The sequence below is a fragment of the Eutrigla gurnardus genome (genome assembly GCF_963514095.1).
Source record: "Eutrigla gurnardus genome assembly, chromosome: 21".
Classification (NCBI taxonomy): Eukaryota; Metazoa; Chordata; class Actinopteri; order Perciformes; family Triglidae; genus Eutrigla; species Eutrigla gurnardus.
Window position 1 is genome coordinate 18,954,819 of NC_139932.1, and position 25,055 is coordinate 18,979,873.

At 48.8% G+C, this 25,055-nt stretch overlaps 3 protein-coding genes across 7 annotated transcripts in view; 2 read left to right on the forward strand and 1 right to left on the reverse strand.

The window, feature by feature from the left end:
- nav3 (neuron navigator 3) overlaps nt 1-25,055 on the forward strand; it is a 209,790-nt gene that overhangs the window by 71,730 nt on the left and 113,005 nt on the right. The window lies entirely within an intron of this gene.
- LOC311032187 (uncharacterized protein) overlaps nt 1-25,055 on the reverse strand; it is a gene marked incomplete at its 3' end in the record, with an annotated part of 228,111 nt that overhangs the window by 1,284 nt on the left and 201,772 nt on the right. The window contains exon 2 of the mRNA XM_084038825.1: nt 6,370-7,966. Coding sequence (XP_083894951.1) covers nt 6,370-7,559 — 1,190 coding nt within the window. The 5' untranslated portion in view covers nt 7,560-7,966. The remainder of the gene's footprint in view (nt 1-6,369; nt 7,967-25,055) is intronic.
- The window catches only part of LOC311032188 (uncharacterized protein), a gene marked incomplete at its 3' end in the record, with an annotated part of 75,371 nt that continues 60,526 nt past the window's right edge, over nt 10,211-25,055 (forward strand). The window contains exon 1 of the mRNA XM_084038826.1: nt 10,211-10,219. The remainder of the gene's footprint in view (nt 10,220-25,055) is intronic.

Here is a 25,055-nt window from a genome sequence, read left to right on the forward strand (position 1 = left end):
CGTCTGCTTTCGGGGGATTTATCTCCATCCGGCAGCAAATAATCCGAGCTAAATCGCACACTCGAGTTGTGCAGGACTCCTAACTATCCTCCTCTTCAAACATCGGTTGTACAACTGCATCGCCTTCCGTTCAGTAGTATTTGGAAGTGGCTGCGGGATAAAGCAACAGCAGACGGCTGTGAACGCAGCTCGCTGGTGAGCGGCGGCCGTGACGTCGCAGGCCGGCTGTTGTTTCTGGCCTCCGACGGCGGTGAAACATTGCCGCACAATGTTGCTGCTCCACAAGAAGTACACACTCACTGAGTGGGAGAAAAAAAACATCCTGTTGAGTGGCTTTCTTTCTGTGTGTGTGTGTGTGTGTGTGTGTGTGTGTGTGTGTGTGTGTGTGTGTGTGTTGAGAAGAAGAATCTGTCGTTGTTCTTGTTTGGTGGATCTCCGGCTCTCCGGCAACAACAACGCGGTTTGGGGCTTAGAGTTGGGAAAGTGAGGTGGAGTGCCTCAGGGAACGATGTCGGGGTCCAGTGAGTTTGAGTGAGGGAGGGGAATGTAAACAGTGGTCTCTGGGTGGGCCTGTCACTGTCTTGTTTTCCCTCTCATGTTTTCTGTTTTTGTTGTATTTTTTTGTCGGTTGTGTGCGTGATATTTTAACGTGATGTATCTCCACGCTAGTTGCTCTCGCAGCTCCAGATGTACGACTTTTCATAGCGTCCATGTGGAGTTGGTAAATGTACATAAAACTCAGCAGACTGCTTTCATCATAATCACATTTCATCCTCTGATTTGGAGAACTTGTGTTCTTTAAGGTAAAAATACACCAAAGAAAAACACAATATTCAGGTAATAAAAGCATGATAACATAATGGTGGTAATGGTTTTGGCGATACATGAATTGGACAGTTTTCTTCTTTTTCTTTTGCACACAGTTTTGAGTCGATAATGTTTTTAAGCCATTTGAAGTCTGACTGAATGGATATTGAATCTGAATGGGAACTATTTGTCACATGAAACGGCGGTTGTAGCAGCGCTGCATTTCTGGTTTTGTCCAGCTCTGACACTGCTGAAACAACAGACAGAACAGAGGGGAGAGGGGGGTCTGAACGTCTCCTAGTCATGGGTGGTCTGACTCGCCGTGTGCCGGACTCCATATCTGGAAACAGCCGTTGCCATGGCGAGGGAGGTGTGGACGCTAACGAGGCTGCTATATTTGCACGCCGAGTGATCCTCTGAAACGGCGTGACGGCACCGGACTGGTTGTTAGACTCTCCATTGATTCTAAATTGCATTCTTGAAAAAAAAAAAAAAAAAAAGGCAACCACAACTTCTCGAGCTTAAGTATAGAATGACATGAGGGTTGGCATGAAGATTGCCTCGGTTGAAAAACCGCTGACACGCACAAGAAAAAAAGGATGCAGGGCAAGTTTGTCTCGGAGCTGAAGGTCAACAGTCTGTTCAGCCAATCAGGAGTAACGTGTTAACAGGGGTGAGTCCACCCCCCCCCCCCCCCCACCACCCTCACGTGGACCGATCCAAGCTGGAAACATGGCATGGATTTTAAACCATAAGATTATCAAATTATAGAAATGTACATGGGGGGAAAAATGAGGTTAACATATGGCAGCTGAATACGACGTGATTCACCCGCATCAGTCTGTCCACTTCCTTAATGACCCCTGAGTCAGAGGTGGGGGGGGGGATTTGACACAATATTATGCTTTCCAGTGTGTCTTTCTGATGCTTTGTGCCTCTCACACAGTATATCACAGGCTTTCCGTGCCACGGGGGAGTCTGCTGTTCCAATGCTGCAGTGAGAACACACAGAGCGCCCGCTGTTTACAGTACAACCACACCGGTTAAAAATACCCTCCCCTGGAAGTACAGTCGCAGCGCTCGCTCCGACACCAAAACAAGCTCAAGTACATGAGTGCAGCAGCTCCGACACACTCCGAGCTCCAAACCCCCTCCACGGACGAGGTTTGATTCCTTGTTTACCCGAGGTATGAATTAGCAAAGTGACGCCACTTTATTTAATGGGACATTTGTATAGAATGAAACATCTGACCTCACATTGCCCTTAAATGGACTGTTACAAAGTCATGCACACACACACACACACACACACACTCCGGCCCCGTAATTCAACAAGTAAATGAGATTACAGCGAACAAAGCCGTCGCACCGCCCTGTTATTGTCCCGTCCGCGTTCTGAGCTTTTCTCTCTGATATTTTTTAGCATCATGGCACTGATTGGATGCAGGAAAAGTGTGTGTGTCTGTGTGTGTGTGTGTGTGTGTGTGTGTGTGTGTGTGTGGAAGGAAGTGGGCTGGTGCACTCGCACACTCGCTGCAGGCCTTCTGCTAGTTCAAAGGTAGGCTCGCTAAACGCTCCCGAGAGGGACGCTCCACTTGTTTGGGATTTGACGCCATAAAAGAACAAACGTGGAGAAGAAGCAGAAGGAGCATGCTTTAGAGTGGGAGGGGCAAACACGTCACATGATCACAGGTCACGATGGGTCAGGGCAATTAATCCAGATCACCATTCTGGCTCCCACAATAGCGATATTGATGTTTCAGATGCAATCTAGTGCGCCTTCTAAAGTAACAGCCGGCCACTAGGGGGCGATCCCCATGTTTTAACATCATTTTTTAATGCCAGGTGATGTGTTTGAGTGTGGATCACCTTCACCTCCAACATCTGTCTCTCTTCATGTCTGTCATCTGTCTCTCTGTCTGTTTTGTAAGCGTCTTCTCTCCTCTCTGTCCTTTATTCTCCCTCAATCCCTTCTTTTCACGTCTTCTTCTTCTTCTTTGTTTTTTCTTTCCGCTCCGTCTCCTGTCACCGTCTCTCTCTTTCCCATTCCCAGCATTCCTCTGTGAGTCCTTCGCTGGCCTCCTCCCCGCCTTTCTCTTATTCCACTCCCTCCGACTCACTTACCGGTATTTTCCTTTAACCTTTACCCCCCACTTTTTTGTGTGTCATATTCTCTTTTTTTTTCCACTCTTCCCCCCATCGTCATCTTTCCCTCCTCCTTTCTGTCTCCCTGTCTTTTCTATCTTTGATACTTCTAATGAGGAAAGCAGCTAACACAGTTCTGTCTCTCCAGCTGTCACAGATAACCTTTCCTCCGCTCAGTAGTCACTCTCCTCCACGCGCTTCTTTTTACGTTTTTTATAAATCTGTCTAACGGTGACCCGGCAACGCCATGACAACCGCTGTTAGAGTGTCTGAGCACTAGTCCTTCATCAGGACTGTGTGGATGTGATGAGCAGCTTGTGATGTGTTGAATGATACAGGATTTTATGGTGAATCACACGATATGTTGATCCTGGTGATTCTCCATGATCTCCATAATGTCCTCACTAGACATCGTGAAGATATGAACATGTCATGTCAGGATAATCCTGAGCCAAACCAAGATATTTACCCCGATAATCACCAACATGTGTTTAAAACCCTTAAAAAAACGTCCCTTAAAGATACTTACAGATAAAACAGTGATGATCCTTTTTAATGAAAAATAATCCAACAACCTTAAATGAGGTAAAGACTCCCTGCATAAGTAAATCACCATGTTAGATACCAATGAAGCTCCACAGCCTTTTAGTCACTTCCTCCTGATCCTGATCTGTGATCAGATCTCGTACCGCCCCATGTAGTCCTCATGTAAGTCACTGTCATGGAATTAGAACCAAAACATGGAGGCTAGTTGTGTTTTTGTGAGTCCGGACACATTCACACGTTCGTGTCTCCTCAGTAGCAGTGTGGTGGTTTCCAGGTGTGGATGTCTGCAGCAGATTGAATATGAAATAAAGTGCAGCAGAAGCAGCATCAATCATCCGCCGGTGGGGCGTTTGACTGTCGGTTGTTGTTTGATAAGTAAATAGCAAACACAGACGCAGATGTCTGCATGAAGGCCGTTCTGGTGGGATCCTGGGTGGTGCCCCTCCCTTGGCACGAGCTTTTACAGGCCGCTTAACAGAGCGAGCACACATGTTTTTTTGGAGCGGTTAGCCCTCACATTTAGACTCATCATTACCCACAACCAGCATCTATGTTCTCATTATTTTTCCACTTTTTTTTCTCAATCCAGACATGTCGGTTTTTCTTATTTTCTGCATTTTGTCTCTGCGAGGGTTTATGTGAGAGCCGATAAAATGCCAAATGGAAATGGTTACCCTTCTCCTCATATACTTCTGTATGTTTAATCTGAGCGGCAGCACAGAGCGAGTGGGGGGGGGGGGGGGGGTCTTCCCGATGGATGTTTTGTTTAAATTACCTTGAAAGTAGAACATGTGACCCTCGGGTTTACATCGTCTTAAAAATAGTCATGAAGTCAGAAAGATGCACACATTTACATTTACATTTACATTTAGGTCATTTAGCAGACGCTTTTGTCCAAAGCGACTTACAATAAGTACATTTGTCAAAAGAAGGAAACAAAGAAACCACGACGTATCATTGCCGATGCAGTAAGAGCTAAAAATAGAACAAGTGTTAGGTCCTCATCTGAGTAAAGTAGTACTTCAAGAGTAACAGTGCTACGATCCGAGTTTTTTTTTTTTTTTTTTTTTTTTTGCGGGTGGGGGGGGGGGGGGGGGGTCGAGGGAGGGTGTTAGTGGGTCATGCTATGTAGAGTCGAGGTGAAGTCTGAACAGGTGAGTCTTGAGCCTTTTTCAGAAGATGGCAAATGACTCTGCTGTCCTGATATTGGTCGGGAGTTCGTTCCACCACTGAGGCGCCAGAACAGAGAAGAGTCTGGACTTTGCTGAGCGACATTTGTTTGATTTCAGCGAGGCTGGTACCAGCCGGCCAGCTGAAGTAGAGGAGCGGAGTGCTCGCTTCGGGGCATGAGGTTTGACCAGTGTTTGAAGGTAGGCAGGTGCCGTTCCATTGATGGCCCTGAAGGCCAGTGTCATCGTCTTGAATTGGATGCGTGCTGCAACAGGGAGCCAGTGGAGGTCACGGAGGAGGGGGGTCACGTGGGAGAATTTGGGTAGGTTGAAGATAAGGCGTGCTGCAGCGTTCTGGATACGCTGCAATGGTTTAATCGCATAGGCCGGGAGTCCGGCCAGGAGAGAGTTGCAGTAGTCAAGGCGGGAGATGACCAGTGCTTGGACCAAGAGCTGCGTTGCATCCTTTGTGAGGAAGGTCCGAATCCTGCGGATATTGTAGAGGGCAAATCTGCAGGATCGGGCCACAGCAGTGATGTTGGGGGTGCAGGATAGTTGGTCATCGAGGATTACACCCAGGTTCCTCGCAGTTGAGGAAGGAAATACTGTGATGCCCTCAACAGTGACCGACAGGTCCATGTGAGGGCAGTCTTTCCCTGGGATGAAGAGGAGTTCGGTTTTATTCAGGTTAAGCTTGAGGTGATGTGCAGTTGTCCAGACAGAGATGTCAGCCAGACAGTCCGAGATGCGAGTTGCAATGTGAGCGTCAGAGGACGGGGGAAAAGAGAGGAACAGCTGGGTGTCATCAGCGTAGCAATGGTAGGAGAATCCATGCGATGTGATAACAGAACCTAGTGATCTGGTGTATAGTGAGAACAGAAGCGGTCCTAATACTGAGCCTTGAGGGACACCCGTGTCCAGAGAGCAGGGTTTGGACATAGAGCCATTCCATGTGACCTGAAAGGTGCGGTTTGTCAGGTATGATGTAAACCAGGTGAGAGCAGAGTCGGTTATGCCAAGTTCAGCCAGAGTGGAGAGGAGAATTTGGTGGTTGACTGTGTCGAATGCAGCAGATAGGTCAAGGAGAATGAGAACGGAGGAGTTGGATGATGTTTTGGCGTCTCGCAGGGACTCGGTCACAGTGAGGAGGGCCGTCTCAGTGGAGTGGGCAGTCCTGAATCCTGATTGGTTAGGGTCTAGGAGGTTCTTCCGCAAGAGATAGGATGACAGTTGGTTGTAGGCAGCACGTTCCAAGGTTTTAGAGAGGAATGAAAGAAGAGATACAGGTCTGTAGCTTTGGATGTCAGTAGCGTCAAGGGTGGGTTTTTTCAGGAGAGGCTTCACGATAGCGGTCTTAAAATCCGCTGGAATGACACCTGAGGTGAGGGAGGAGTTGATCAGGGTGGTGAGGAATGGCAAGATGTCGTGTGAGATGTCCTGGAGAAGAGAGGAGGGAATCGGGTCAAGGGAGCAGGTGGTGGCACGGTTAGATGTAACAAGTGCGTGAACGTCTTCAGAGGTGAGGGGGCTAAAGCTGGTAAGACCATCCGAGTTGAGAGTTGGGGGAGATGTCTTCTGGGAGGGAATAGGCGTGAATGATGAGCTGATGTCATTTACTTTCTTGGTAAAGTAAGTTGCAAAGTCATCGGCAGTAAGGAAGGAAGGGGGCGGAGGGGTAGGAGGGGTGAGGAGGGAAGAGAACATGGAGAAGAGTTTCCTGGGGTTGGAGGCAGAAGAGTTGATCTTTGCCAGGTAGAAGGCAGATTTAGCTGCCGAAACAGTTGAGGTGAAGTCAGAGAGGAGGAGGTGGTAGTGAGCAAGGTCCTCGTGCTGTCCCGATTTCTTCCATTTTCTCTCTGACGCTCGCAACAATGATCTGTTGGTTCGCAGAGGTTCAGACAGCCAGGGAGGGGGGGGAGATGATCGCGCCGGTCGTGCGATTGGGGGACAGAGAGTGTCCAAAGAAGAGGCGAGTGAGGACATCAGGATAGAGGAGGCTTCCTCAGTAGGCATTAAGGAGAACTGTTCCGAGGATGGGAGCGAGGAGATAACAGTTGAGGAGAGAGCGGAGGGAGTGAGGGATTTCAGGTTGCGGCGGCTGGTGACCATTCGAGGCGTAGAGGGGAGGGATGTGGTGGGCTTCATGGGGAGGGAGAAAGTCACAAAGTGATGGTCGGACACGGTGAGCGGGGTAACAGAGATTGCCGAGATGCCACAGGATCTTGTGAAGACAAGGTCAAGTTGGTTCCCGGCCCGGTGAGTTGGTGGAGAGGGGGAGAGCGTAAGGTCAAATGCGGAAAAGAAGTCGATGAATTCAGATGAGTGCAGCTTTCCCGAGTGGATGTTGAAGTCACCGAGGACGACGAGCGGTGTGCCATCATCAGGGGAGCAGCTCAGGAGGGCATCCATCTCATCCAAAAAGTCACCAAGAGGACCGGGTGGGCGATAGATCACTATGATGTTGAGTTTGAAAGGAATGGTGACAGCGACGGCGTGAAATTCAAGCGTAGATCGGGGTAGGTGGTCGAGAGGAAGGACCTGGTAGGACCATGTGGGTGAGATGAGGAGCCCAGTTCCTCCTCCTCGCCCTGTTCGTCTTGGGGAGTGTGAAAACGAGTAGGCAGTTGAAAGGGCAGCTGGAGTGGCAGTGTTTTCTGGGGTGATCCAGGTCTCTGTGAGGGCCAGGAAGTGGAGAGACTGCAGGGAGGCATAGGCTGAGATGGTGTCCGCCTTCTTGACTGCAGACTGGCAGTTCCACAGCCCCCCTAGTACTTCAAGTTCCTTACCGGTGGAGATTGGTGGGTAGCAGAGATTGGATGGGTTACAGCCTCGAATGAAGGGACTTCGGTAAAATCTTCTCCAGTGCGATGTCCTGACTGGGATAAGACACATGGCTGCGAGGGGGGGGGGGGGTTGAGATGTTATACCTACCTCAATGGGCTTCCTCGATGGACTCCCTGTGTCTTTGTTCAGCTGTCTTCGTTCTGATGGCCCGACGCTGCAGCTGACGCTGTAGTGACAGCCTTTTAAGTGCTCAATTTACCGCAAGTACTGACTGTGGCTCCTCCTTCCCTCTAATCAAGTCTATTCACTACAGGTGAGCTGGCTTCAAACAAGCTGATTGCTCACTTACCATAGACAGCTTCACAAGAAGTTCAACAACAAGCTATCAATACTAGACTAAATGTTACCACTAGCTTTACACACACAATGCCTAAACCCAAATCTACAATTAGTTTCTGACTTACCAACAAGAGACAAAGCAGCTTCCTTCCTTTCTCCAGACCAAATTTAAAGGCCTTCACAAAACCTTTAAAGGCTTCACAAAAACACTTTTTTTGGATGTGAATGAAACCTGGAAGCTCTTCCCTCAGTGAGAGGAACTGGATTTATAATGTGGTTATGGTGGAATGTTTTTTAAACCTGAGGGATTTTTCATTCTGAAATGCGAGACATGTGTCAGCCGCCGGTGTCCGTGGCGACGCCGGACAAAGATCACAGGTTGGGGTTTTTTTTTTCGGACTTGGGATGTAGTCATGAAAGTTGCATGCTGACTCAGCGGCTGCGTGACCCCCCCCCCCCCTCCAGAACGCCTGTGGCAGCATTGATGTCCGTGGCCTTCGGGTCGGCGGTAAATGGAGTGTGAAACTGCATGTTGCGATGCTGCAGCTGGAGCCTTGCGGGTGCCTCGTCTGTGTCTGTGTCAATAAAAGTGAAGTAAAAACTGATTTTTTTCACAGTAATATAAATTATAAAGCAGTTTTTTTTCCGGCGGTTGAGTTTTTTGAATGCCCCTCTCTCTCCTGACCCTCCGTTTCTTCCTCGTTTGTGCGGTTTGTTGAAGTGCGTCTCACCAGTGTAAATGGAAGTGAAGTGCATGAGAGTCTCAGTCACCCAGAGGGATGATTATACATCACATTTACCGTACGCTGGACGACACGCAGGCAGGATGATAGAGAATGAGTGATTTAGCAGCCGTGTGTGAGGACTCCATGTTTGTGAATCATCCATATCAGAGGTCTCCAACCTTTTCAGGCCGAAGGGCACCACCTATTACATATGGTATAGCAGCGTTTTCCTTATGAAAGCGGGCCAATAATAATAATGTGTAGTGAAGCCTATAGAGCCCTTTATAACAGTACTTTGTAATGATGGAATTTTAATTTCTCAACATAATATCAAACAAATCATATTTGCTTAATATAGGTTGTATTCATGTTAAAGGTTGAAGATGTGTGATCTTCATCGATGGCCTACTGTTACCTCATTAGGGCTGTTCCTCTCTTGATACTGCCCCCCCTCCCCCCCCCCCCTCTGGGCTGCAGGTGGGCCTCTCCATTAAAAAAATAATAAAAAAAGTTGTTTCCGCCTCAAACATCACAACCTCCTCTCCTCTCTGTTAGGTTTTCCCATAAAGCGTGTTAACTCCATTAATGAGTGTTAAACATGAACCAGCGGCCCTCCAGAGATGAGGACCCTCGCCCCTCCTCCCCCCTCCTCCCCCCTCCCTCCCCTGGCCTCGCCACATTGCCAACAAAGCCCTGCTGTTGGTTCGTTTTCTCACAGTCTCCTGACACACATCGGAGTTTGGTTTTATTTACTGGCTGCTGCCGTTGTTGCTCCCACGTGAAAGCTCCTAACAACCCGCTGGAGTCTTTTTCTGTGTGTGTGCGTTCTACTTCCTCTCCAAGCGCCGCCGCCTCGCTTGTTGTCACAAAAAAGCAACGTGTTTGTCGGATTTGCACCTGCAACGATTGCAACAGATTATAAATCTGGTAATCTGGGATCTGTCCCCCCCGACAGACGAGGAACACTTGGTGTCTTTGTCTCCGTCGACACTGGAAGGTCATCGCCTCAGTGGTGGGTTCAGGGGTTCAGGTCCCATCAGGCAGATTTGTCGTGGTCTAGGGGGGTCAACGTTTTCTAATCCCTTAATGAGGAGGAAGGGCTGTCGGCCATCTTGGAGCGAAGAGACTCATTACTGCGAGTCGTGATGTCGTGAGGACAAAGAGGTTCCTTGTGGTCCTCGGATCAGGGTTCACGTGCTCAACATGCCACCGGCTCCTCGGACCGGAGTCAGCTGGAGACACGAGACAGGAGGCCTTTGTGTCGCAGGCGTTCCTCTCAAGTCTCCTTCCATCCAGCATGAGGTCCATCTAGTGGATCCTGGTCCATGAAGAGTCCGGTAGGACCAGAGAGCAGGGGACCCTTCAGGGTGGGGGTTCCTCTCTGGGAGTTGTCTTTCAACTTTTAACCCTTTAACCCTGTTTTTTTTTTAGTTACTTAGCTCCACCCACTTGTGTTGCTATGGCGACAGATACAAGGCCAAATCAAATCTTCATAACAGAGTGGAGATCCCCTGTTGGATTTGAACCCGGGACCTTAAACCTCCAGGTTGCCAGGGATCTCCATAATCCTCTAATCCACTGGAAAACAAACCTAATTATGAACAAACAAATCTAATCATCGCCGTGTTTCGTCCCACGGTTAATTGGCAGCGCTGAAGGATCATTTGAAGACGAGGGGAGGAAAAAGCACGGGGGAGAGAGAGGGTTATTAGAGTGCAATTAGAGAAAGTCAAGAGAATAGGATTCATGTGGAGAGGCTGATGGACGGCACTTCACCAAGAAGAGGGGCGTGCCTTTTGTCCTGACTGAAGGTCTTTCCACCGGCGCTGCAGATGGACGACTCGGCATTCCTCCAGCGTGGATGTGGACGGCAGGAGTTAACTCGCCTCTGGATTGGAAGCAGATGCAGGCACCTCATTCAGGTTTAAAACCTTTAATCGCTCCCCTGCATCTGGCTCGCTCTCCACGGCCTCGTGGAGAGAACAAGCCAGGGTACAGTAGGAAAGCAAGAGGGTGGAGGGGGGGAGGAAGAGTGTGAGACTGAAGGGAGAGGAGAAATGGAGGTAGCTGTGTCAGTGACACTGGAGCTAAATATTAGTCTGCAGGTTAAAGCTGGAGTCCAGCCATCTGAATGGAGTTGCATAAGAGACAGGAGGAGGAGTTTAAAAAGCATTTGCCAGGCTGATCTTATGGGATTGGGTGCATTTCTGGACCTTTCCTTTGGAAATCTGACCACGAGCATATTCTTCCTCCATGAGCAACATTGTGATGGTCAGAGAATATTGATGTTAGAGGAGGTGAACCTCCTTCCTCCCCTCGCTGTCGTCAAATCGGCCGCTAGGCTGATATTAATTTCCGCGGGCTTGACAGGGACCATTAGTCTTGGGGAGGAGGCTTGAGTTACAGCGTTTAGGGGGCGAGGATCCTCTGGCACAGGGAGGGAGTATATACATGATGTGTTGCACAATAGGCCAGGGGAGGAGGGAGGAGGGGGGAGGGAGGAGGGAGACGCTGGACAGACAGCATTAGAAGTGAGGGAGATGAAATCAGTCCTCGCTGCACACCGACACACGCTGGGTGATCTGATATCCATCCTTCTTCTTCCTGGCTTTACATGTGAAGTCGTCGATGGGCAGCATCAGTGAGACCGTTCAACTCTGAGTTGAATTATCCCCGTGTTTCCTCAACGCACCAGGAGGAAGACGACCTGAGGCAGACCGTCTACACCTCCTGAGGCATGGCGTCCGCTCGTCGTGCTGACTGCGGCGTTCGCCAGGATGTTTGGGTTCTCCTCGTGATCCCCAGATGTGTTGAATGAGCAGGAGGAGGGGCCGGTCTCGAGGCCGGTCTTTAGGGGGTCCTCCTGGCCCGTCCAGCGTACAGAGAGAAAGTGAGAGGGGTTGGAAGGTTGAAAGGTCACGTCCTCTCTCGCATCCAACAAACCTGCACTCGGTGACGGACGTCTCACTCTCTCAGCGTGAAGGTTGCTGGAAAACAGTCGGTACATTTGGTGATTTGGCACTTAGAAACAAAACAGATCCTGGACCAGATTCAACAGGAGGCTGGCTGCTCTGACTGACCTGGACAGAGAGGATGTGCTGGTTTTCCCTCCCTCCCCCTCAGTTTAACCTCCAGGTGTCCCAGGATGAAACGCTTGCTCTGTGAAATGATGATTCAGCAGAAACTACCCCTTGTTAATATCTCAAGAATAAAAACGGAGGATGGTGATATCACACCAGCATCCCCGCTCCACAGTGGACTTGCTTCGTTTCTTCTCGTAGGTCACTGAGTTGTCGTGGATTCCCGTTGTCAGCGAGGCGCTAAATGCCGAAGCTTTTTCACACCCTCCGTCCTGCGATCGCACCCTTCAGGGTCAAACAAACACTTTAATCCAAATGGGTCGTGACGTGTTTTCTGTTACGTCACCTTATTAACTTCGCCTCCATACGCTGTTAAATATTGATTTTATTGATGTGTGTCGGCTGCAGCTTTTGGGTCTGGTGAAATGTTTAAGGAGGGACTCGAGTGCAGGTTTTTACCTTTTTATACACTCCATGACACCAATTAGCATGTGTATGAAATGAAAGTGTGTATGAGCATGCACACATTCGTATGCATTCACTCTGTGTGTGAGTGTGTGAGTGTGTGTGTGTGTGTGTGTGTGTGTGTGTGTGTTTTCCCAGGTCTCCACTTGGCTCTGAAGGGCGGGGCTGTAACTCTTTAACAGCAGACCTGTTTACCCTGAATACCAGCCCACCTCAGCCCCATTCTGGGAGGCTTCCTCTGCCTTTGGCAGGGCAGCATGTAGACCTTTTTACAGCTCAGTGTGCTCAACACCATCTTGCTCACAGATTTTATGGCCCAGTGGTTCTGGTGTGTGTGTGTGTGTGTGTGTGTGTGTGTGTGTGTGTGTGTGTGTGTGTGTGTTTATAATAACTGCAGGTTATGCAATCAAAGCTTGGAGCAGCCAAATGCTTGATCATAGCTTCTTCTGTAAACTCAACAGGTTGCTGTGTGTGTGTGTGTGTGTGTGTGTGTGTGTGTGTGTGTGTGTGTGTGTGTGTGTGTGTGTGTGTGTGTGTGTGTGTGTGTGTGTGTGTGTGTGTGTGCGTGTGTGTGTGTGCGTGTGTGTGTGCGTGCGCGTGTGTGTGTGTGTGTGTGTGTGTGTGTGTGTGTGTGTGTGTGTGTGTGTGTGCTGTTATGGTAACGTTTTAGCCTATGGGTGCTAGCTCCAGATGTTGTAATGCTGCAGAGCGGGAGATGAAGAGTTTAAGCTCCTGCTCTGTAGTTTGAAACCCCGACGTGAAGGTGTTCATGATATAATGACCAACTTGATTTCATATTAGCCCACATATATGTGCAGGGAGTTCTGCAGACATCCTTAACTGGCAGCACAACCCCCCTTCACAGGACCAGGTCCTCACATTCAGGACCTCGGAGGGGATTCCCTTTAATATCTGACGTTGGAAATGTCCCAGCAGCACCTTGCAGCACCGTGGGAGCTGCTGTGTGAGCATTGGGTGGCCCCCGGGTGACAAAGAGACCCCCGAACCCCCGGCAGCGACTCCTGCCAGCAACACGCGACTGTTTACCCAGGAGGCATCGCTGCGTGCGTCGCATTAATATGGCAGCTGCGAGCGGGAACCGCCGTGACTCGGCTCGGCAGGCCTGAAGGGGAAAGTGCCGTTACACTGTGATGATTAAAGGTGATCAGCGCTTGCCAGGAAGTTGACATTTTCAATATTTGGCAGCGGCAGCCAGGCCTCGCATCGCACGCTCTCTTCAACTTTTCATCTCGGGAAACGGCCAACGCTTCCAAGCGGAGGGTGGGACCTCGACAAGCCGGCGACGGGGAGGAAAAACTGATCAGCCTGATAAGGTGTGTGTGTGTGTGTGTGTGTGTGTGTGTGTGTGTGTGTGTGTGTGTGTGTGTGTTGCAGTAGTCCTGAGTCTTTGGTCCTGCCTTCATCCTTTTTTGGTTTCCTCTGCAGAATCAAAGATGCATTATTTAATTATTTTTTAAATCTTGTACAGGGTTCCTACGGGTGCTGGAAATCCTTGAAAACACTTGGATTTTAGTGTGGTGTTTTCAAGGTTTGAAAAGTGCTTGGATTTGGACTAAAGTTGATACAAATATGGAGTTTACCACAGCTGGAAGGTGCTGGAAAAGCATGGAAATGCACCTGGAAATGCTTGGAAAGTGCTTGAATTTGACTTTGGGAAAGGTGTAGGAACCCTGCTTGTAGTTTTTTTGTATATGTATATATATATATATACAAATATATGAGATGAGTGTGCAGCATAGTGTCTCCCCGTCTGCAGGGGGCGCTCCAACAGACTGAACCTGTGTTTCCATCCGTCCTGGTTCATCTGAACGGATGTTAATGTATAAAACTGCTTGAACGTGAAGTGTTGGGGCTGTCAGCAGCAGAGACCCGGGTGTGAAGGCAAAGAGGCACACTTAAGCCTTCATGAGTCATTTCGTCAGCAGACAGTTGGGTGTATCAAGAGGTGGGTGGAACATTCGGAGGGAATTATGGGTACATTTTCCACCGCTGTTCTCAGACCTGCCAAGCCCCGAACACTGCCGTACTTAGTGGCTGCCGCCCGTCTGTCCTCGGCATGTGACACCTCGCACCGGGGGCGAGAGCCTGTTTGCCTTGGAAGTGGCCGGGGGGAGCGCCGGCATCCATGTTGGAGCGGTGCACCGTGTAATACGTTCCCGGTGGCGAGCCGGGGACGTTAGTGAAGGAATTACATCTTGCGGTGGTTTCAACACGAGCCTGAAGTGGTCGGCTGGGAGGCAGCGTCTCATCCAGAGGTCGGCAGGGCTGTAATTAGGGGAAATCTGTTTAAAGATTTGAACATATTTATTGATGCTGTGTGACATGTGGAATTATGCCCCTTCCCTCTCGTTTTAAGGCCTGCACAGGCTTCCCAGTCAGCGAGCCTCCGTCGGTCCTGGAAACTAAATATGGCGTCCAGCTCTCCGTCGGTGACCGGCCGAAGCACGTTTTCTTTACAGCTTCAATCAGGCCAACCACTCGCTCTCCAGCTCCTCACTGGGAAAAGAGTCTTTCTTTCTCTGTCTGTCCTCCACTCCACCTTCAGTTTCCACACACACACACACACACACACACACACACACACACACACACACACACACACACACACTTTCCACAGCGAGTGTCTTCATTCAGTCGCTGAAGCTTTGAGCAAAAAGAGAGGCGGCCCAGAGGTCACACTGTGGTTTTCAATCTGAGAAAAAGCTTTTAAAAGTCTGCGGATGTGCCCTCGAGCAAGGCATCGGACCTCAAAGCGATGGAAGCCGATAGATGAGGACTTCAGACGTGAAAGTGTGAAGGAAGGACCTTCCCTGGCTTTAGATCTGATCCTCCTCACAATAAACAAAAAAGGCTCTTTTCATGATGCAGCATATTTTATTTTTGTGTTCAGGCACACAGAAGCACAAAGCATTAGGCTTTTCCACATGTCTGGAACAATCGTAAAAAAAAAAAACTCTGGGGTGGTCGCCTGCTCCGAGCACTAACAGGCCCGGGGTCAGCTGATAGGGCTTGTTTACTGCCGTCAGCAGCCGGGAGCCTCCGACCGCCGTAAACACACCGCACACGTTATCTGGAAGCTCAGATGTTAGTTTGAGTTTCCTTCGTTTCCCAGACAGAAGCTGGAAACTCATAAGTGCAGCATCTCTACGGACAGTGCAGGTCAGGGAAGAAAAAAAACCCTGAACCGACGCCACCGCCGAGACGTTGGCGAGCTCGACTCGACCGCTCGCCGTGGAAGACGGTTCCTTTAAGCAATATAAACAAGTCATAAATAACGGCCATTTTGCCTTTACAGGTGTTGACGTGAGATTTGAGGGGGAAAGTTGGGGTTGGAGAAAAGTTTCCGACGTGGAATAATCACTTTGAAGCCTGCTGCTCCCTTTTGTGTTATTCATCCTAGACTCAGAATTTCCAACATTCTGACCTAAATGGTTCAAAGGGAGAGACGTTCACTCGCACGGCGAGTTAAAGACCGAAACCGTGGGACCGGTGGCGGCCTTCGAGGACGTGGAGGTAATCATAGTTTAACCAGAAACACAGAGGTGATGAAGGAGTGGGTGAGAGAGCATGGGAGACAATCAGAGAGAGAGAGAAGCACTGGCTTCTAGATCTGGAAATCAGTGGAAATGAGTTAGAAAACACCAGGCGGGCTTTCTGAAGATGCAACACAGGAAACTCCATCAGTGTGGGAAGAGGAGGCCGGGTGTAGTTCAGGGACAATGCTAGTTGCTATGACGACTCCCACAGTCCATCCTATAGGTACCAGGGTCTCCCTCTCAAACGGACAAGCTTTATTGCAGTATTGTCCGTTTCATAGCTGCGTTGGGCTGTGCAGACACTCATGGTCCCCAGAGGATGAACCCTGACGATTCTGGAGATCAAACCAACTTTGTCCTCTATCGCCACCAGCAGGTACAAGTAGGAAATAGCTTGACATCTGCTAGCAAAATGAGATGATCGCCACGGTAACAGCTTGTTTGTTCATGCTCTTTCAGTCTGAACCAGTCTGAACCCCCTGAACCAGTCTGAACCAGTCTGGACCCCCTGAACCAGTCTGAACCAGGCTGAACCCCCTGAACCAGTCTGAACCCCCTGAACCAGGCTGAGCCCCCTGAACCAGTCTGAACCAGTCTGGACCCCCTGAACCAGGCTGAACCCCCTGAACCAGGCTGAACCCCCTGAACCAGTCTGGACCCCCTGAACCAGTCTGAACAAGTCTGGACCCCCTGAACCAGGCTGAACCCCCTGAACCAGTCTGAACCACTCTGAACCCCCTGAACCAGTCTGGACCCCCTGAACCAGGCTGAACCCCCTGAACCAGTCTGAACCCCCTGAACCAGGCTGAACCCCCTGAACCAGGCTGAGCCCCCTGAACCAGTCTGAACCAGTCTGGACCCCCTGAACCAGTCTGAACCCCCTGAACCAGTCTGGACCCCCTGAACCAGGCTGAACCCCCTGAACCTGGTTTTGGGGATTTAAACATTATTTCCAAGGAGACTTCAGCAGCGATCGTGACCTTTTATTCATCACAGCCGGGCTTGGACTGGCTTGGGCTGACTTGGACTGACTTGGGCTGACTTGGGAACAGTTCCATAGCAGCGTAACAATCAGCAGCAGTGATAAAGCATATGGACGTGGACTCAGGCGGCTCTGTCACTTTGCAGACTTGTGTAAGAATGTTCTGGGAGGTTTTATTATTATTATATGGTGAGATCAACACTGACGGGCATTGATTTGTGTCATTTTAATTGGAGTAAGTTTGGGGAGACATCTGTGAGGAAACTCGGCTGTTGTTCGGAGGAGACGATGCAAAGCAGAGTGACCTCTGCTTGATAGGTAGTTTCTCTGAGAGCTGGATCATGCAGACCGCGGCGCTCCCTCGCACGTCTTGATGGATTGTGTGTTTTTTCGGGGAGGGTGTAGTAGTCAGGCTAATTTAGATGCGGTCGTAATTGTTTCGGCGGTCAGTTTTTATAGTGGGATTGTGACTTTGATTGCCAGTTAGCAGATATTTTGCCTGGAGAGGAATCAACTTCTCTGAACAGAAAAGTAAAAAAGAGCTGATAAGACCAGATGGAAGACAAATATCAGGACATCATCCATGTATAGGATTAAGTTAGCATGTATACATGTATGCAAATTAGACATCAAACTGCTTTTATGGCTCTCCACAACCTTTCTTTTCCTCACACGATGACCTCATCGCATTAAAGAGTAATTCTAACCCTCACTTTTATAGCTTTGGCCGTCATTCCTGTCAATAATACTAACATTGTACTCACCAAGCAGGACACTCAAAAGTACACGACCAAGTTGTGAATCATGTTTTGAGGGAAGCATATTTTTGTCTCTCTGGATAATGGATTTAAAAAAAGGAGACTGCTGATCGCGAATCTGTGGGAACCTTTTTCTTTGTTTTATTTCTTGTTGTTCACAGTATTAATCACATGTTCCACACAGTTTAGACCTGTGAACCAGATCCAAGACCTCCAAACCTAATTGAGTGCAGTTTAGTTGTGTGAGAACCAGGCGGAAACCTCGGCTTCTGAAAAAGTGAAGCCAATGCAGATTTTGCCTTAAACGTGCATTCTTTCTGTGGCTCCAGTCAGAGGATCCTCCGGTCCACATGTCAAAGTGTCCTTGAGCAAAATACTGAACCCCTAATTACCCCCGAAGGCTTTGCCAACGTTGTAAACATGAGTTTATGGTCTCAATCTCTAGTTTCAAGTCTTCTTCAATCCAGCATGATGTTCATTTAGTACATTATGGTCCATTTAGAGTCCACCAGACCAGAAAGCAGGGGATGCTTTAGGGGGCGGGGCTTACCTGCTGATTGACAGGTCGCTACCATGGCAACCAATGCTAGTTAGCTACTAAGATGACTTTAACACTGAGCTGTAAAGTTGACCTTGATTATGAAGCTAACTTTGTTAGCAGCTTCACACCAGAATCCAGATGGATCCAGATCCAGTAAGGGTGCCGCTCTGCTGCTTGTGTTCATCAGATCCATCCATCGCTCTTCCACGGTCCAAATATGGTCACTTCCTTCAGTGGTAGCCAAAAATCTAAGATGGTAACGGCCAAACTGCCGAATAAATTGTGCAGTAACCACTATTGATTTACTACAATATTTGAGTTGCAGTTTTGGTTTCAGCTTCAGAACTTTAATAAATCGACTCAGCCGTTGGCATGGTTACAGCCCGTCAATCATCTGGCACTTTGCTGTGGCGATGCCATGTTCCCACATCCCAGCGACCACTCTGCTTGCGGACGATGTTCTAGTCATAACTCGAATTTAACGCTAGCCAAAACTACAAAAACAGAGTCCAAGTTGTAATAAACCGGCATTATCCAAAAGGGGAAACGAATTAGTCATGAACCGTGAAGAGCAAATCTGGCAAATCCCGCAGGCCGGAAACCTGGAGACGAGGATAAACCTCCTGGAAAATAAGAACCTTAATGGGTTGATTGTGGACTCAGGTCATGTGACTGCTTCTTGAGCGTTTCCTTTAGTTCTGAGCAGATTTGATGACTTTTTATAAAGGATTCCCCTCCGTCTTAATATCTGAGCTGCTCTCCGATGTTTGCTGGTTGGTTCATGATGATACTAGCAGCCTCTTTACTCACGCCGGGCCGGAGAAGTCTCTTTAATGCAGTGTTGTGATATTTGTCTCTCGTCTCACCAACGGGTCGCTCCAATGAACTCCTCTTTCTGTTGTTTTTTATTTCTATTACTTTATAATCAGCTCTCTGGGATTCTCACCACTGCTGCCAGTTGTTTGCATGCTAAGAGTTATTTCATCCTAATCTCTCTAAAGCATTCCTTTGCTGCCTTTTTTAAGGAAGCAACCGCTGGGATTTATAAATGCATTAATCAGATTAGAGCCTCTAACACAGTTTCGTCTAAACGGATTAAACCTCGTACAGCTGAGAGAAGAGAAGTTTATTCCAGCAAACCAGCGACGAGTTCTTCTTTGAAACCGTGTGTGTGTGTGTGTGTGTGTGTGTGTGTGTGTGTGTGTGTGTGTGTGTGGCGATACACTCGCTGGAATCTGCTTTGATGTCGTGAGGTCGGCGTTCGTCCTCAGCAGGAAGCGACAGGAATAACTGGCCACCGGGACGACGTCTGTCTGGACTCACACACACACGACCAGGAGTGTGTGTTCATGCCGACAGATAACCCTCTAACTCGCTGTTATCAGAGCAGGAAGACAGGAAGGGAGAAGAAGAGCAGACAGACAGTCATATACACATCTACAAGGTTTCAGTGACCCAGAATGTGTGTGTGTGTCACAGAGTGTGTTTCCTCTGGAGCTTCAGGCTGAACAGTGCGTCCTCTGACTGACAGACAGACAGACAGACAGACAGACAGACAGCTGTCTGACGTCTGAGCTCGGAGTCACACTGTGATGCTACCTGAGTTTACAGAGCGCTGTTGTTCAGCCCACGAAACTTGTCTTTTTCTGAGAAGATTCTGGAGGTGTATCTCAAAGACAGCCTCTGGAGTGTGTGTGTGTGTGTGTGTGTGTGTGTGTGCGTGTGTGTGTGTGTGTGCAGATGAAATAAGATCCACCACAGAGGCAAACAGCAGTGGAAGCCGTGTGTGTGTGCTAACAGGTGAAATATGATATTCCACAAAGACAACCGTGTCACTTGGATTTATCGTGTGTGTGTGTGTGTGTGTGTGTGTGTGTGTGTGTGTGTTTATATGAGTGCTAGCAGACAAAGTAAGATACACCTCCAAGTCGAGCACTTGGGAGTTATTGTTGCTGTGTGAGTGCACCGGCGGCAAAAGAACTCCGTTAAAACCTCAAAGGCAAGCTTAACGTTTGTGTCCGTGTGTGTGTGTGTGTGTATGTGTGTGTGTCTGTGTGTGTGTGTGTGTGTGTGTGTGTGTGTGTGTGTGTGTCTGTGTGTGTGTGTGTGTGTGTGTGTGTGTGTGTTACTAGGAGGCTGTCGATGTTGACATTCTCCTCTGAAGTCTCTGCCAGTGGTCGGCTTGGGTTCCCCCCCATCCAAACCTGTCAGTCCGCTTCTGACGCCTCCAACCACCTCACTGCTTTGAAGTGTGTGTTTCTTTTGAGCGTGTGTGTGTGTGTGTGTGTGTGTGTGTGTGTCAGAATTCCATCATTTATCAGAGTTATTGATTAATGAAGTAATCTCGTCGTGCTCGCTTGGCTGTAAACGTGGTGGATGGAAAACGTGTGGCTTGGCATTTCATTTTGCCAAAATCTCAATATGCGACGTAACACACACACACACACACACACACACACACACACACACACACACACACAGAGTTATTTTGACTAGGGCACATTTATCTCTGCAGCTCCGTCCGTCTCTTTTCCCGGAGCAGGAAGCAGGAGATCAGGACCGGTTCCCAAGAGGATAAGATAATATAACCACACACACACACACACACACACACACACACACACGCTGCCTCCAGCCTCCTGTTGGGCCGGCGGTGCAGCAGCAGCACCTGTTTGGAGGCTCTCCAGCTCCGCCCGCCTCCTTTCCAATCACCTCCCCTCCGCAGCCTCTTCATGTGTTCATGTGTTCTCCGGGCTCGGATCCAGATCAGCGACCCGGGCTCGTTGTTGTGTGCTCGGCCCCGTTCAGACAGGTTTTAACCACGTCAGCTGAGGGTAGACGCTATTTAAAGATGAATCGCTTGCTGCACTTGCTGTTTTGGCTGAAACTGCGATGCACCTGCGTTTTGAATAAAAGGAAATCGGCTCTTATTGTGTGTCGATTAAACATGCTTTCAATAAAGACTTCAGCTTCTCCTCTTATCTCCCAACGCCCCCTCTGGAGCTCCACATGCATCCCAAGATGAACTTCCACCAGCGCTCAGATGAAGTCCAGGAGGGATTGCCTTGGCCAGCAGGAGTTCCTGTGTTGCAACAAGCCCATTTCTCACAAGAGAAAGGAGGAGGAGGAGGAGGAGGAGGAGGAGGAAGATGCCCCTGGGAGGAGAAGGAGTTGACACTGTTGGAGTTCATGAGAAAGGAAACGCTGAGAAGAGAGCGGATTGACAAAGATCAGAGACGGAACGACTTGCAGGGATTTTTGTGATTTTGTCAGAATCCACCATGACGTTTCCGGGACGTTATCAGATGCTTCTTCTTCTACTATTCTGGAAGCACAACCAGCTGACGTACCCGGTTCACGCCAGCGCCGACATCCACGGTGTCTGGTGGCTATTTCATTGAAAAATCCTGCAAAAAGGAAGGAAAACAAGGATGTGGGGCAAACACACAAAAGGAGGCTGGCAGCGAAATAAAAGACAAAGACCCAGAGGTCGTCTTTTATTTTCCAAATTAAAAGTTTCTTGTTGGTATCAGATAAACAAGCTGACAATAGGCCTGGCAACAAGCAGGTGTCAAGTCAGTGAACCGTCCTGTTTTGCATCTGGTCTCATTTCCTGCTGGCGTCCTCCTGAGAACGGCGAGGGACGGCGGCACTCGCCTCAGGAAGGGAAACCTTATCGGGCGGATATTGAGCGAGGACGCTCGGCGGAGTCATTTGGAAGTAACTCCAACTTCTGGGTTACCGTGGTGACAGGCCCTACTAATCCACTGACACACTTACTAGATCACTATCTGGCTGTGGATTCAATTAGTCTGGTCTGGTCGGGAGGAGATAACGAGCCGTTATTAAGACTGCGATCTCCTAATGAGCCACGTGTTGGATGGCGTTGAGGAGGCGAGATAAGAGATAGAGGGAAGCTTATCAGTGACATTGGAGGGAAGCAGATTTGTCTCAGCGCATTAGTGGCAATGCAACATGATCCAGTGGTTAATGATGTGTAACAAACATGCTTACCCTTGCCTCTGCTTTGTTCAGTATGCACGGAGGGGGGGGGGGACAGGAGGAATATCGTCGAGCCCTAATTTGTTCGACAGCGTCGCCTCGGCAAAGATTTCTCTGCTTTTTGTTCCCGCCGCGTAATTCCTTTTGACAATTACACAGACATCCCATTCATGTTTCACAACCAGCTGATTGTGTTTACCGGCGGTGACGGAGGCTCCCTTCACTCATACCGTACAGAGGATGTGAAGACCTCCTCCTCCAGAGTCCTGGTCTCCTGTCCTGGGGTCTTCCCCACGATGGATTAGGGTCCTGTGGACACAGCAGTCACCAACCTTCCTTGTTCGCATTAAAGTCTTACTTCATCCGTCTTGTTTCCCGGCGACCAGACATCAGGCAGCCAGGAGCATGCTGGGTAGTGGAGTAGCCTTACGTCCTGGCTGCCGTCGCTTCATTCCGAGGTGATCCACGGTTGAAAGGCTTCGTTTTATATCCTTTAGATTCACTACGACTCAAATCCTCCTGTGTATGTTCTTTAGAAATGCCTTAAACTCTTCCTTGTTGTCTTGTTACCTTAAATGCCTCGGACTGAACCAAGTAGGGAGAGAGCAGGGGCCGGTCCGATCCCTCTGGGACCGGCTGTAGTTCTGGTCTGAGTCTGCATGGATAAGAGAAGATGCACTCAGAGAAAACACTCTGCCTTCTCTGCTTTCCTTGCTTCTAAATCATCGAGGCGGATTGATCAGCGGTCCTTTTAGCTCCCTGCAGACGTATGAAGCTCATTTTATGCCACTGGAGCTAAATCACCGTTCAAACATCAGCGACATTGACATAGACTGAGCCTCTGAAAACCCCGCCGAGCCGCCGTCACAGAGCCCAGCGCTCTGCTCGCCCCTCGGCCTTCGAGGCCTTTGCAGGAGACTAATTGAGCGTATCGGCTTTTGATGTGATCCACTGTTGCACAACCCTTCCAACATGCTGGCTGCCGCATTCCTGCGGGGCTCAGGGTGCTGTGTGAGGCACCCTTCCAGTCCCAGAGATACATTACCACTTGTTTGTTTGACAAATGACTGGGCGGGGGGGCAAAGGTCAACCCCCGAGGGCCGCATGCTGGTACGTCTCACTTCCAGACCAACCTGAGACCGACGGCTTGACTGTGTCTGTTCTTGTTTTCTTTACATTTTATTTTAGTGATCTTTGTCTCGTCGAAGCTTCCCTGATCCTTTAAGAACTACTTCTCTGAGAGTCCACTTCCATTTTAAAAGTATCAGTAGCTAAACTAAATAATGAAGCAGGGTGCTCATGCATTTTCTTTCAGAGGACGAGGGACTTGAGATAACGCTGACATGCCTCGCCATATAGCCGGCTCTGTTTGCGGAGGGTCAGTGGGCGTTTACCTGGCTGCTCTCAGGTCAGTCCGGCTGTGGGAAAGAACCTCCAGCTCTAGTTAGGTATTGTAGGAACCGGAGGCGACGCACATTCCTGCTTATCAGCACAGAGCTGAAGGAACCACAGTGTAGATGTGATGTTTGAGCTGCTTCGGCTGTCAGCTTTTACATCACGGAGGGTTTTTAGTTGCATTGAATTATGTTAAAATCCCAAATGCTTACACATGCCGACTTTAGCGAGCACCAACCAATAATATCATGACATCGAACTCTGCAAAAACTGCTTCAGCTCCACACCATTATCTGCAGATACGGCCTTTCTTATTAGCTTTGGAGCTCCTTTTATAGCTGCTGCCATCCCATAATAATAACCCACCTTTAACAGCAGGTGTAAACACATAAATGAGGATGAAGAGCAAACTCAAAGTGCTGTTTCTGGTCGTACAGCCAGACAGGAAGTCAAAGGGCAGCGGAGGTTAGACCCGGTCCTGCCAGATGTTGCTGGGGGGTCACAGATAGACCAGCGTGGATCCAGTTCCACTTCAATCAGAGCCACTGACCCTGCTGAACAATAACAAGTCTTCAACATCAGACCTCCACATTGTACAGTGTGTGTGAGTGCCAGCTGGCTGCCTTACGAACTGATCTGAGAGCTGCCTTTGAAGAGAAGTTGCTTCATGCGATGTCACTCTTTTCATCCCCCCTCCCTCACTGGATCCTCTGTGTGTTGGGGTATTAAGATGAGGTTTGTGGCGATGGGGGTAATTCCCCCGTGGCTGCAAAATATCACTTTCTCTGTTGGGGGGTGGGGGGGGATTACTGACACGCTCCACAAAAACCAAGTGGCCTGGAGTCTACGGTTTCAGGGGCCACACATCCCAAAGCCTGGATGGAGAGGAGCGTATCGTTTACAAAGCCTTCCACTTTTTATCGGTGAAAATGACTCACTGCTTGTTTTTTTTTATCATTTTGTCTTGACGTCACATGACCTCAAAGCTTATGGAACATTCTGGATTTCAGCGATAATTATGGGGTTGCCCACATTCTTAAAAAAAAAGAAAAATAGAAGATCATCACGTTTTTTTTTTGCAAAAAAGCAGATTTTTTTCCTCCGGTTATATCCCCCATGAAAGCCAGGTCAAATGTTGCCCTGATGAATGATTTGATGACCTCAGTGGATGATGGATGGCGTGGAAAAGGAAGGAAGAGAAGGACAAGGACGGAGAAGCTCATAATACAAACACATGTACCTCTCACACCCACATTTACACATCCTCATGCTTTTATTTTGGTGAGAATTCAGTTTGTGATCACTTTAAAGTGATGGTGACCAGCACTCACCCTGACTTTCCCCGAAGGAATAGTCTGACATTATGAGAAATGCACTTATTTGCTTTTCTTGCAGGGAGTTTAATGAGAAGATTGTTAGCGTTCTCATTTTAATAAAGGTTTAAATGAGGCGTATTAAAGTGGTCGAACTGGGAAGTTGATGTGCTGAGTTGCAGACTTCACTTTCTCCGTTTAAGTCTGTGGGGAAAAGGTCTTTTTGGGCATCATGTGACAGACCACACCCTCTACAAATCACCATTTACACACTGTTTCTAATTGTATTCATAACTTAATAACTAAAGTCAAGGAACTGCTGCTGTGAACACCTTGTTTTAAAGAAGCAGATTTGGCAGAAAGTGACAGAAATCCTCCTCCGCTGGCATCTAATCTGCATTTAACCCTGAACGTGCTTCACAGTTTAATGAACTGACATGAGGAGGG